Source organism: Panthera uncia (genome assembly GCF_023721935.1).
Source record: "Panthera uncia isolate 11264 chromosome C1 unlocalized genomic scaffold, Puncia_PCG_1.0 HiC_scaffold_4, whole genome shotgun sequence".
NCBI classification, from domain to species: Eukaryota; Metazoa; Chordata; class Mammalia; order Carnivora; family Felidae; genus Panthera; species Panthera uncia.
The window spans coordinates 96,264,149-96,276,272 of NW_026057585.1; the positions used below are offsets into that span (position 1 = coordinate 96,264,149).

Here is a 12,124-nt window from a genome sequence, read left to right on the forward strand (position 1 = left end):
TTCCCCTCCCCCCCACCCCCCAGGAGCAGGGCTTCCCATGAAACTTGCCTTTCCCCCTCAGAAACCACAGGGCACAGGTTGGGCTGGGAACACCTTTTATTTAGCTGCATGCAGCAGGAGCAGAATCACAGCACAGCTGTCCTTCCAGCAGGAGGGAGAGGAAGGAGTGAGGTTGGGCAGGCGGGGTGGGGGGGTGTTCTGGAACGGCAGTTCCAGGGGTGGGATAGGGGCTTGGGATGTTTTCCAAGCCACAGGGAAGGTGATCTGGGCATGGAGGTGGATGGGTGGTCCTTGAAAACCTCCCACTCATCTCATCCAGGGCTTACATGTCCCGGCTCTTAGAATCAGGGTCTAATCCTGCCCCCCACCTGCCCTGGGTTACCATGCACAGGACTCCAGGGGTCTTCTGGAGATCCTGCCTCCACCTGATACCCATCTGACTTCTGACTTCTCGGGCTTCATCGATAATGAGGTCAGTCCAGACCTGGCCTGGACCCCAACCCATCTTGGGCCTGCCCATCTCAGGCCAGGCCTGAGCTTGGCGGGCAGAGCAAAGAGCTTGGGAGGGGCAGAAGACAGGCCAGCACAGCTCCTCTTCTGCTCCCAGATCTGTCTGAGCTATGTGGTCACCTCCCAGCATCTGCACGATCTAGGCCAGGCACAGGCTTGCCAGATGTCTTGACTGTCCTTGCTCTGAGGGCCCCCAGTGTAGACAGGGAGAAAGGGCCCAGGAGGGGAAGGTAGGAGACACGCATCTAGATTTGGCATCTGAGCTCGGAGACCACTCTTGGAGGAACCTGGGAGAACATCCTGTACCTCCCCAACCTCAGGGGCCCCATCTCTTAAAGGAGCCCACACAGGCCTCCCCTGCCATCACTCAGGCTGAGACCTGGGGCAGAGCGCTGGCCCCCATGGCATGTGAGGCTCCACAAAATAGGCAACTGAGGGGCAAGGATGAACCAGGAGGTCTGGGGGAGCCCGGCCCCCCTCCCCTTCCCTAACCCAGCCCTTCTCTGAGAGCAGTTTACCAGTCGGGGTTTGGCGGATCAGGGCTTGGGGGGCGTCAAGGCAGCGGGGGCCCGATGGTGATGCTGCTGTTGGTGACCCTCGGGCCGTACCAGCCGGCCCAGTAGTGAGTGTCCACGCCGCCGTGCTGAAACCAGATGTAGCGGACGCCGGGTGGGTAGTTGGAGAACGTGTGAGAGACCTGGCGGCAGGTGGAGGGAGAGAGGTCAGGGGCCAAGGTCTTAATGCTGGCCCAGCAGTCAGCAGAACTGAGTTCTAGTCCTACTCTGTGATTTTGGGCAGACCCCTTCCCCTCTCTGCCTCAGTTTCCTCATCCGTAAAATGGAGCAGAGTCCTCCTGGGTCCGTCCACTCCACAGGATTGCCCAAGCGCAGCTCAAAGGAACTGAAGGAAAGTGAAAGAGGTCCAATACGGTCATCACTGCGCACGCGTGGCTATTTCAGTTAAAATTAATCAAAACTAGAGAAGATTAAAAATGTAATTCCTCAGTCACACTAGGGACTAGCTCTTATTAAGTGTTCGATAGTCACATGTGGCTATTGGTTACATAGACCATTTCTCCTGGACAGCACTGGTCTCAATTGGCAAACTATGGCCTAGGGGCCCACTGCCTGTTTTTGTAAATGAAGTTTTACTGGCACACAGCCGTGTCTATATAGCTGCTTTCACAACGCAATGGCCCAGCTGAAGGGTTGAGTAGAGGTGATAGAGACAGCAACGCCTCCGAAGCCTAAAATATTTGTGTCTGCTGCCCCCTGGTCTAAATAGTAGGAATAACCGATATTAGTAACTAGAACCCGCCAACCTTTTCGAACATGGCTTTACCAGCACCATTTCGCTGATGGCTTTTCGAGCTCGAGCAGCTGGTGCCCAGGTGAGAAGCAGCAGAGCTGGGATCCGAACCCAGGCCCGTTCGACCGCAGTCTCAGCCTTGGGCAATATGCCACCTGCCCTCTTCCCAGTTCACATACCTCCCTCCACTTGGCATCGCTCTTCTGCTGGATTGTTGCCGGGTCTGGCTGGAAGGTCCCCAGCGGCGCATGTGCTGACGACAGGAGCTGAACACACAGCTGGTACTTGGACCCGCAGTCTGGCCTGGCTGCGAACCTGCGTGCAGAGGGAGGGCCCATCAGGGCCTCGGAGATGGGGGGCAGGGTGGGGGCGGGGCGCCTGAGTGGCAGGCCCCCCCCCCCCCCAGGCCCTCGCCCCAGGCACTCACCAGTCCTTGACCTCGATGTCCGGCCGTGTGGTGTCCATCACCTCCTCCCAATACCCTTCGGCCTTGAGGTCCACCACCTGGGACTTGAGGCAGGTGCTGGGGAGGGCGGGCGGAGGGATGGGAGGGGCTGGGGCTCAGCACTAGGGCACTGCGGGGTTAGGGCTGCCCCTCTCAGGGGCAGGAGATCCCTGGGTGAAGTGGCTTGGGCTTCCCCCCAACCCAAGACTTCCCCAGCCTCAGATCTTACTAATAAGAAGTCACGAAGTATTTCTTGACCTGGTCATTGGGGAATTCCTTCCTCTGGTCTCCAGAGAGGTTCTCCACCTTCCACTCATCGCCTCCATTCACATCCAGGCTCCAGAATTCAAAGCCCTCTGGCCAGAAAGCAGAACTCACGTCATACGGAAGCCCCTCAGTGGTCCCTTTCTCACAAGTGCCCCTTCCTCCTGGATCTGCTCCTTGGATCTCTGCAGCTACCCTCAAGCCTCACGCTGTGGGATGCTGCTGTCTTTTTTGTTTTTACTTAAAAAATTTTTTTTTAATGTTTATTTATTTTTGAGACAGAAATAGAGCAGGAGTGGGGAAGGGGAAGAGAGAGGGGGAGACACAGAATCTGAAGCAGGCTCCATGCTCCGAGCTGTCAGCACAGAGCCCGACGTGGGGCTCGAACCCACCAACTGTGAGATCATGACCTGAGCCCAAGTTGGACGCTTAACCGACTGAGCCACCCAGGCGCCCCAACAGTAGCTGTCTTGTATTAGGTGCTTCCTGTGCGCCAGGCACCATGGCAAGTGATTGCCACTGGGAATCCCAAGACATGCGACCATGGGAGTGACCAGATCCCTTCTGTGATGGAGAACGCTCTGATGCCAGAGCCAGCCAGATCTGGAGCTAGTCCCAGCTCTACCAGTATGAGGCTGTGTGACCCTAGATACGTTGCTTTCCCTCTCTGAGGCTTGGTTTTGTCCTCTGTAAACTGGAGTTAAGAACAAGAGCTGGCAAACTTTTTCTGCCAAGGGCCAAAAGAGTTTAGGTTTTGTGGGCTACATACTATCTCTATTAGTCTTTATTTTTATTTTTATTTTTTTGATATATAACCATTTAAAATCACAAAAGCTAGTTTCAGCTCCTGGGCCAGGTGTGGCTAATGGACCATAGAGTGCCAAGGTCCATGGTCATGGCCATTGGGGAGTCAAGTGAGGCAGGCATCTGAAAGCTCTGGACGGCTTGGAGTTATTTCATTGTCATTGTGCTCCAGAATTTGGTCATATACTAGAAAATGAGGTTCCCATCCCATCCCATCCCAGTGCCTGGCCAATGAGTTACTATGCAGTAAGAGAAAAAGAGAGCTCTAGGTGATGTAGAAATTTTGTTTTACCTGTTGTTGTAATATGCTGGAAAGAAGAGTGGATCTCTCATCCTCCCATGAGTAAAGTCCCCTTTGCACTCTGGGACAGTCCTAGTATGCCTAGCCCTGGAGTCTGGGATCCAGGCCAACAAATTATGGCTCTGATTTCCTGGTCTTGTGTCTTGGGCACAAGTAGTCCTGACTGGTCAACAGTCCCTCACTGGGGAAATAATCTTAAGAGTGGAATGCAAAATGCCACTCTCGACCTCAGTTTGCCCATCTGAAAAATGGGAGCATTAACAGCACCTACCTCTTGGGATTATTGTGGGAGGATTAAGGAGTTAAGCCATCCAAAGTGCCTGGTTCATAGTAAATGCGTAACGAAAGTCAGCTGCTGTCACAGCCGTGTGTGTTGGGGGCAGGCCAGACCCCACCCTACATCCCACCTTCAGCACATGGATTGTGTAGGAGATTCCTGTGGAGGCTGCGTAGGAAGTAGAAGATCTTCCAGTCGGCCACAGGCTGGTCCCAGTCCTCGGTGATGAAGCCCTCACGCAGGCACTTGCGCTTCCAGAGGGTCACCAGGTCGATGAGGTCTCGCCAGAGGCTGCAGACCAGGCGGCAGCGCAGGAGCAGCTGGCGGGCGGGCACGTGCGTGAACAGCTCCAGCAGGATGTTCTCAGGGAGCTCGTTGATGTTCTCCACGGCCATGGCTTGTGGCTTCTGGACAACCCCCTGTGGTTATTGAGAAGCTACCCTTCAAAGCCGGCCCCTTCCCCCAGAACAGAATATTCGCAACACCCCATGGTGGTGGAGGTTCCCATCCCAGCTCTGCCACTTGCTGTCTCGGGAAATTCACCGAGCGTCTCCGAGCCTCAGTTTCCTCCTCTGAAAAATGGGACCAGGAACTGTACTAAAATGGGTTCAAATGCCGTGACACAACAGATGCTCAATAAATGGTAACTGATTTTACTGCCACCGTACGACAGCCTCTAAAAGACGCTAAGGAGGCCCAGAGGGGTGCCAGTACCTGCCCAAGGTCATATAGACAGAGGAGGGAAAGAGTCTTCTGATTCTAGAGCCGGCCTTTTCCAAAAAGCAAGTCTTTACAGTGTGAATAACAATGCGCAGCCCCGCAGAGCACTCCAGCAAGTCCTCCAACGGAGGAGGGAGAGAGATTGGGGGCAGGGGGGATAATTATCCTGGTGTCTGACGGAGGTCTAAAGAGCTCAAGCGACTTTCTCAAGGCCGCAGAGTAAATGATCCCCCTAGCTGGGACTGGAGATGGGGTGGGAGATGGGGAAAGAAAGGCCTTTCCAACACTCCCATTTCCATCCTCGCGGCTGGGCTTTCAGCCCCACGACCCCCGGCGCGCGCGCTTCCCACCCTGCGTTGTGGCTTTAAAGTGCCCCAATCCAAAGCTGGGGCTTGGACCCCTGAGCATCGATAAGCGACCCCGGCCCCGGTTCCCTCTTGCGCCGCCGCTGGAGCCCGCGCCGCGCAGCCCCCGAGGCCTGGGCCTTGTCCGCGCCGGGCCGCCCTCTGCGCACTGCCGCGAGGCCGGAAATCGCCCTGCTCGCCCGCCCGCCCTCCGGCCCCCAGCCCCGGACGGCCCGCGCCCCCGCCGCGGCGCTCCCCGCGCCCACTCCCGCCGGGTCACCTTCGCTTAGCTGCCGCTGCCGGATCCCGCTGGGTCGCGGGGCTGAGCGGACCTCCGCCGGCTGTAGCTAGCGCGTACGGCCCCGCCCCGGCCCGCCAGGCCCCGCCCCGGCCCCGCCCCCTTGGCCCGCGCCGCGCCGCGCCCCCCACCGCTACGTAGGAAAATTACCTGGAGTGGGGCGCGGGGAGGGGCCTCCGCCCTCCTCCCTCCTCCAGGGCGGCGCGCCCCGCACCCTCCGCATGACCCAGACTCGCGGTGCCCCCTCGCCTCCTCCTCCCAGCAGCCACCCCTGGGGGGAGCTGGGAGACACCCCAAATCGGATCCCCATTCCCATTAAAAAATCCGATTCCCGACCTTTCCCTGCCTCCTGGGTCCGCCTGGAACCGGTAGCCTCAGGCCTGGGGCCGACCGCTCCAGACTGCGGGGCGTCCCGGCTCCGGGCCAAAGGCGGGGCGGGGGCGGAGGCGGGGGCCTTTAAGAGGCGCGGCCAGCCGGGACCCGACCTAGACGCGGGCAGCGCCTGGACTCGCCGACGCCGCCGCCGCGGGACTCGGGCAGCCCCGCAGCCCCGCAGCGCTCCGGCTCCTCCTCCTCTCCAGACCGCCCTCCGCAGCGATGGACGGAGACGGTGAACCAGGTAGCCGCTGCCACCCGGATCCACTCGCTCGGCCCGGGAGGGGAGACCGAGGCAGGCGGGCGAGCGAATGCTACGGAGAGGGGGCATCAGAAAGCGAGGGGGTCCCGGCGACCGAGCGCGGCAAACTTTCACCCACGCAAAGCCCTTGAAACAGTTTTAAAAGAGCACAGCCCTGTGGCTGGAGGCCTCCAGAGGTGACAGGCAGGGAGGGAGGACTCCTGGGTCCTATTTACGGGGGGGGGGGGGGGGGGAGGGGGGGGGAACCCCCCTTCCCCCCGGGCCCCCCTCCGGGGGGGTCGGGGGGGGGGGGGGGGGGGGACACGGGGGGGCGCCCGCGGCCAGCCTTTTTTCCCCCCCCCCCCCCCCATCAACTTCTTTCATTTGCCAGCTCTGGCCCTTGAACTGCGTGTATCCCTACGGCTTTCTTGGGGTTACCGGCTTCTCCTCACCCCATCCCTGCCTTCCTCCTTGGCTCCCTTGTCTGGAGGGACTGCTCTTCAACTGGGTGGCGGGTTGCCCAGTGGGGATCAGGCCAGCGGTGAGGGAGAGTTGGGGCACAGCTCAGAGCCCTCTGAGACTGCCCAGTCATCTTGCCTGGCACCAAAGACCCCCCTCTCCCCATCCCTCGAATTCCCTGCTGGGCCTGTAGGGGTTGCCTGCTGAGTCAGGGTGGGAACAAAACCTGCCTGCAGATTTCCCCACCCCGGTCCCAGCAGGCCCATCTGAGAGTGGGCCTTCCTGGAGGAGTCAACAGGAAACACTGATGCACGCTCCGGTAACCAAGCCCCTCTCTCCCCAGTCCTGAAACTCCCAGCTCCTTCAGCCCATGCTCCCAATCCGTGACCCCCTTGCCACGCCCTCTATAGGGCCCCAGAATGGGCTCCTGCTTTTTCCCAGGGCTCAGCTATTCCCTGGACTCCAGGGCCCAATGCAGGTGAGTGAATCAGCCTGGGAGGCAGCTTCTAGGGGCCAGATAACTTTCCGACAGCAACAATGTGGGGAGTTGTGTGTACTGGAAAGGGGTTGGGGGGGGGGCTGTAATTAGATCTGGGGCCTGGAGTGCCAGGCCTGGGGCCAGAAGAGGGGACTGGGCAAGGTGCACCTTTCGGGGGAGCATCAGGTGTCCACCAGGGCCAGGGCAGGGCAGGGGGAGGGCTGGAGAGGTGAGGACACTGGGGCTGGCTCCCCAGAGAGCTGTGGGCAGCAGAACAGGCAGGTGATGCAGCTTCAGGGCCTGGCATTTTCCTTTCTGTCTGCCCATTGTTCTTTCGTGTGACTTGGGAGAAGCTAGGAAACTGGGCCTCAGTTTCCTCTCTGCAAAAAAGAAAGGGAAAACCCCCGCATCATAAAGATGTGCCCCCCCTCCCCCGCCAATGCAGCTAATAATGAAGGAAAGCGTTGTGCTCAGTAAGATTCACTAAATAAGATTTGCGGAGGACTGACTGTGTGCTCTGGGCTCTGAAGAAGAGGTAAACCCTGGTTCAGCTCTCAAGGGCCTGACTGTGGGAGGGGGGAGAATGTGCTACATGTGAGGAGGGGCGGTAAAGCCTGGCAGGCTGGGGTCCCGCCAACATCCAGACTTGGGTCTAGGCCCTGCCTGTTCTCCCCCCACCCCCGGTTCAGCCTGTTTCTACCACTGCCTGGGCTTTCCAGGCTCTAGCCCTTAGGAACCCCCCATCCTAGATCTGAGAGCACTAGTCTCCCACACCCGCCCCCATCACCCAGAGTGGTCCCAGCCCCTCACCACCGTGTCTTCCTCCTCCAGAGATACTGTGCACTCAGTATCTGCTTACTCAAGGTTTTGATGGCCCAGCTGAGGCCGGCTGGGTTCCAGGAGATAGTCCAGCCTGCAGCTCCTGACGTCTGTCCACCTCCTTACACTTTAGAATGCTCTTGCCCCCTCCCCAGGGGATTGGAACATCAGCACTGTTCGAATGGCCTGGCACAATGATTACTCCCATTTTATAGATGAGAAAACTGAGGTCCAGGGATAGGACGAGGGAGTGAAAAGACCTTCCTTTCTTGAGCACTTATTACATCTCCCTGTTTGATATACCTGCTGTCTATTTTATTTGAGAGAGAGAGAGAGAGAGAGAGAGAGAGAGAGCGCGAGCCCCAGCAGGGGAGAGGGGCAGAGGGAAAGAGAGAGAGAGAGGGAAAGAGAGAGAGAGAATGAATCCCAAGCAGGCTCCATGCTGAGTGCAGAGCCTGGGGTGGGGCTCGATCCCAGGACCCCAGGATCATGACTTGAGCTGAAACCAAGAGTTGGGCACTCGATCGACTGGGCCACCCAGGCGCCCCTAACTGCTCTCTTTTAATGAGCCCCCACGTCATACTGCTGTGGCCAGCAGGGGATTACGATCCCTGTTCCCCTTTCCCTTCAGGCCTCAGATCCCCATGTCCCTGTCCTAATACTAGCAGCATAACCCTTGGTGAGTCAAAATCAAAGGCACCTCCAAAGTCAACAAACTATTTTATTGAGGGCATTTTTTTTTTTTTTGAGCTTGGATTTGAACCCAGTCTTCAACCACTCATTTGCTGTGTGATCCTGAGTGGTTTCACCTCACTATTGCCTCCGTTTCTTTATCAATGACATAGCGACAGCAGGAGGAGCAACCTCAGAGAGATGCTGCAAGGATTTGGAATAAATAAAAACGCTGAGGACAATGTCTCGCTCTTGCTAAATGCCCAGGAAACATTAGCTGCTGACAGTGTGCCAGGGAGGGTTCGAGACGCCAGGCACTGGGGTGAAGCAGTGAGTGTCCCAGACCCAGTTCCTGCCTTCTTGCACTCACTCTAGTCCTGAGGGAGGTGTTTACAAACCAGCACACCCTAAGACAAGCGCTAGGAGGGACAGGAACTCCACGGCTAGAAGATTTCGTGGTGGGAAGTCCGGGAGCCGTCCCCAGAGGAGGTGAGGGGAGGCAGGGATCTCAGGGCGCGGTTGTAAGGATAAAGGAGTGGATGAAGTCAAGTTTGTGCAATTAGATGGGTGCCCTTACGATCAGATTATCAGTTGCTGTTAACCGCTCGGGTTTACTGGCCCTGCCAGGAAACTCTTCCGACTGGGCGCTGGTCTGCGGCCCTAGCCCCCTGGGGTCTCCTCCACTGGGCGCCGGTCTCTGGCCACAGAGCCTCGGGCCCCGGTTTCGGATCGTCCGAGGGTGGGTGAGGGGCGGATACCCGACACGTCGCGGTTCTGAAGCTTGGAGGGGGATATTCTGAGCAGAGTCACAGCCCCCGCCCCCCTCACCTCCCCCGCCTGCAGAGAGCTTGGGCCAGCCGGAGGAGGTGAGCCCGGAGGGGCAGCAGGAGGAAGCCGGCGCGGAGGAGGCGAGCGCCGGGGAGGAGCGGCCCGAGGAGGAGGAGGAGGAGGAGGAGGAGGAGGCGGCGGCGTACCTGGAGGAGCTGCCCGAGCCGCTGCTGCTGCGCGTGCTGGCCGAGCTGCCGGCCGCCGAGCTGGTGCAGGCCTGCCGCCTGGTGTGCCTGCGCTGGAAGGAGCTGGTGGACGGCGCCCCGCTCTGGCTGCTCAAGTGTCAGCAGGAGGGGCTGGTGCCCGAGGGCGGCGCCGAGGACGAGCGCGACCACTGGCAACAGTTTTACTTCCTGAGCAAGCGGCGGCGCAACCTTCTGCGCAACCCGTGCGGGGCAGGTGAGCGGCCCCGGGGAGCTCAGCTTTCCCTGCTGCAAAATGGGCCGGAGCAACGCCAGCCTGCTTGGAGGGCTAAATGGGATAAAGCCCCGGCACGACGCCCCGCGGGGCAGCCCCGACAAGAATCCTGTGCATATTATTGGCTCCTGGGGCCGCCTGCTCTCTGGGGGTCCCTTTTCCAGGTCCTTCCACCCTCACGATCTGAGGCAAGAAGGGCCCCGTGGAGGACCCTCCCAGGAGGGAGAGAGAATCTGGGGACGAACAGGAAATTCCTCCCGTTCCAACCCCTCGCATCACCTGCCTCCCCACCCCCCCCCCACCCCGTTAAAGGACCACGTTCCCCTGCCCCGCAACTGATGGCGCGGGAACCAGCCCGGCCCCACCCTCAGCAGGGAGTGGGTGACCAGGGTGGGGCTGTCGTGCTCTCACAGAGGACCTGGAGGGCTGGTGCGACGTGGAGCACGGAGGGGACGGCTGGAGGGTGGAGGACCTGCCCGGAGACTGTGGGGTGGAATTCATCCACGACGAGAGCGTCAAGAAGTACTTCGCCTCCTCCTTTGAGTAAGGAGAAGCGGGATGGAGGGCACGGGGGTGGGGGTGGGGGGAGGGGTCTCCACTCCCTCCTAACTCCAGTTCCCCAGGTGGTGTCGCAAAGCGCAGGTCGTTGACCTGCAGGCTGAGGGCTACTGGGAGGAGCTGCTGGACACCGCTCAGCCGGCCATCGTGGTGAAGGACTGGTGAGCGGCCTTGGGGGTGGGGCCGGGACGGTAGGGAGGGGAAGGGAGAGGGGGGAGGGAGGGAGCAGGGGTGTGTGTGTGTGTGGGGGGGGCGACCTGGGGCCGCTGCCCTGCCCCAGGGGCCGGGGCCTCCCAACTCTACTGGTTGTGGCTACATGGGCCACGGGGTTTTCGGGAGAAGGTGGAAACCCACCTCTCCTGCTGACTTTCAAAGGTGGGCAATTAAAAAAACAAAACTTGTCACTGTGGGCTGGCTTTAGCCCCGGGGGTGGGTCTGGCCGGCCTGGGGTGTAGTCCCTGGGGTTTGGACCTTGGGCGAATCCACGCTCTCTCTGGCCTCAGCTTCCTTATCTGTAAGACGGGGACCTTAGTAGCACCGGCCGGCGGGGTTGGGCGGAAATGAGAACTTCGGTAGCAGGCAGGGCCCGCAGTACCGGCTGAGCAGGGTTCCCCCGGCCCTCGCTCTGTCCCTCGGGGCAGGTACTCGGGCCGTAGGGACGCCGGCTGCCTGTACGAGCTCACGGTGAAGCTGCTGTCGGAGCACGAGGACGTGCTGGCCGAGTTCAGCAGCGGGCAGGTGGCGGTGCCCCCAGACAGCGACGATGGCTGGATCCAGGTGAGCCTGGAGGCTCCGGGGGCCGGGGCGGGGCCTGGGAGCGAAGGGCGGGGCTCATGGAAACCCCGCCCATGGCACGCGCGGCCGGGGTAACGCAGACTTGGCCGAGAGGTGTGGGTGAGGGACCCTGGCTGAGACACCCAGAAAGGGGGCAGGCCAGGGGTTGGGAAAGTGCGCTGGGGTGGGGTGGCTGGGGGAGGCGTCAGGGCCCTAACCCCACCCTCCTACCTCCACCCCCCAGATCTCCCACACCTTCACCGACTATGGGCCCGGTGTCCGCTTTGTCCGCTTCGAACATGGGGGTCAGGACTCCGTCTACTGGAAGGGCTGGTTCGGGGCCCGAGTGACCAACAGCAGCGTGTGGGTGGAGCCCTGAGTGACCCCTCCTCCAACCTCAGCCCTCTTGGAGGTGCAGAGGCCTGGGGTAGATAGGCCTTAGTCAGTAGCCCCCTCACTTTTTCCATCCCCCACCTCACCCCCACCCCCACACACTCCTCTCCTGCCCCACTCTCCCAGCCCAGCCCCCACACTGGGAAAGAGGAGTTTTGCTGGCGTATATGTGCATCTAGAAAATAAGATGGGTGAGGGTATGGGCCTGGGTCGGGCCCACCGCTGAATCCCCTGCACCTAGTACAATGCCTGCCGCAAAGTGGGCACCTAATAAATATTTGTCCAAGGAAGGAATGAATGAACAAACGGATGAATGAACACCGCTCCCTTTGCATCCTCCTCTGTCTCTTGGGGGCCCCTGGCCCAGCCTGGAAAAATACTTGGTGGGGCTCCAGCTGCTCTGGTTTCCAGAGGCCCTTGGGCCGGTACAGAGTCAGCCAGGCCTGGGCCGGCTGGACAAAGGCTGGGATTGTGAGGCCAAGGAGTGGGGAGCTGGGCCTGGCGCCTGACTGACACCCAAGCTGCCCAGAGGCCAGAACAGGGTGTGTGTGTGTGTGTGTGTGTGTGTGTGTGTGTGTGTGTGTCTGGCGGGGGCGGCGGGGGTGGGGGGGGTTGCCCTCCAGGCCTCTCTTGGTCCTCGTCCTGTTCCTTTCTGAGACCAGGATGGTGGGTGGCGGTAGCCTCTCACTTAGCACACGAATTCTCTGGGGCCCAAGGGATGGATGCCGGTGGCCCTGGTGGGGATGGGGAGCTGGGGGTGGGGGTGGCTAGGGGAGAGGCTTGGTGTCCCTCTTCAGTACAGGCGCACTTCATGCTGTCCTCCCTGGCCTGGCGATGGA

General features: G+C 60.1%; 2 protein-coding genes across 4 annotated transcripts; one reads left to right on the plus strand and one right to left on the minus strand.

Annotated features, from left to right (window-relative positions):
* Positions 1–78: 78 nt before the first annotated feature.
* Positions 79–5,355, minus strand: FBXO44 (F-box protein 44). 3 transcript variants are annotated; one of them, XM_049618095.1, is made up of 6 exons: positions 5,254–5,355; positions 4,040–4,328; positions 2,522–2,619; positions 2,246–2,341; positions 1,998–2,133; positions 79–1,207 (listed from the first exon to the last, which is right to left on the minus strand). In XM_049618095.1, exons 2-6 carry the CDS (start codon positions 4,302–4,304, stop codon positions 1,047–1,049), a joined length of 756 nt encoding a protein of 251 aa, XP_049474052.1. In that variant the 5' UTR covers positions 4,305–4,328; positions 5,254–5,355; the 3' UTR covers positions 79–1,046. The 3 variants fall into 3 exon arrangements, with proteins under 3 accessions (XP_049474052.1, XP_049474051.1, XP_049474053.1); XM_049618094.1 differs by having other exon boundaries at positions 2,493–2,619; XM_049618096.1 differs by lacking the exon at positions 2,246–2,341.
* An 82-nt stretch (positions 5,356–5,437) lies between these two features.
* FBXO2 (F-box protein 2) lies at positions 5,438–11,603 on the plus strand. The gene is made up of 6 exons (XM_049618090.1): positions 5,438–5,890; positions 9,159–9,542; positions 9,974–10,103; positions 10,184–10,279; positions 10,760–10,895; positions 11,137–11,603. The coding sequence occupies exons 1-6, from the start codon at positions 5,869–5,871 to the stop codon at positions 11,269–11,271; spliced, it is 903 nt and encodes a 300-aa protein (XP_049474047.1). The 5' UTR covers positions 5,438–5,868; the 3' UTR covers positions 11,272–11,603.
* The last annotated feature ends 521 nt before the right edge of the window (positions 11,604–12,124 follow it).